This window comes from Acanthisitta chloris, unplaced genomic scaffold (assembly GCF_000695815.1).
Source record: "Acanthisitta chloris isolate BGI_N310 unplaced genomic scaffold, ASM69581v1 scaffold25681, whole genome shotgun sequence".
NCBI lineage: Eukaryota > Metazoa > Chordata > Aves > Passeriformes > Acanthisittidae > Acanthisitta > Acanthisitta chloris.
The window spans coordinates 1-357 of NW_008656871.1; the positions used below are offsets into that span (position 1 = coordinate 1).

Here is a 357-nt window from a genome sequence, read left to right on the forward strand (position 1 = left end):
CCCAGCCACAGACCACACAGCCACTGCGTCTCCTCCGGAGCCCGTGTTTGCAGCCGAGCGCAGGGAGGGGGACACCGCGCTCCCCGTGGGGGGCGGGGCCACCATGAGGCAGGGGGCTGGCCCCCCGGCCAGCGGGGCGGGGGGAAAAAAAATGTAGCGGAGCTCGGCGATGCCGTCGGGAATGGTGCGGAAGTACTCCAGGTTGGCGCGGTGCACCTTGCAGCGGTATTTGCCGCAGGTCTTGGCGTACTGCAGGAAGTGTGGTGCGCCAGGGAAGAGGACGTTGTCGGCCAGGATGGTGGCCCCCTCGGCTAGCAGCTCGTGACTCTCCAGCAGCTGCAGATCCCGCAGGTAGCA

The 357-nt window shown here is 68.1% G+C and overlaps 1 protein-coding gene across 1 annotated transcript in view; it reads right to left on the bottom strand.

Moving 5' to 3' along the window:
• Positions 1 to 13: 13 nt before the first annotated feature.
• LOC103811529 (transmembrane O-methyltransferase) overlaps positions 14 to 357 on the bottom strand; it is a gene marked incomplete at its 3' end in the record, with an annotated part of 1,902 nt that continues 1,558 nt past the window's right edge. The window contains exon 4 of the mRNA XM_009084508.1: positions 14 to 357. This exon is cut by the window's right edge and continues 31 nt beyond it. Within this exon, the coding sequence (XP_009082756.1) occupies positions 14 to 357 (344 nt within the window).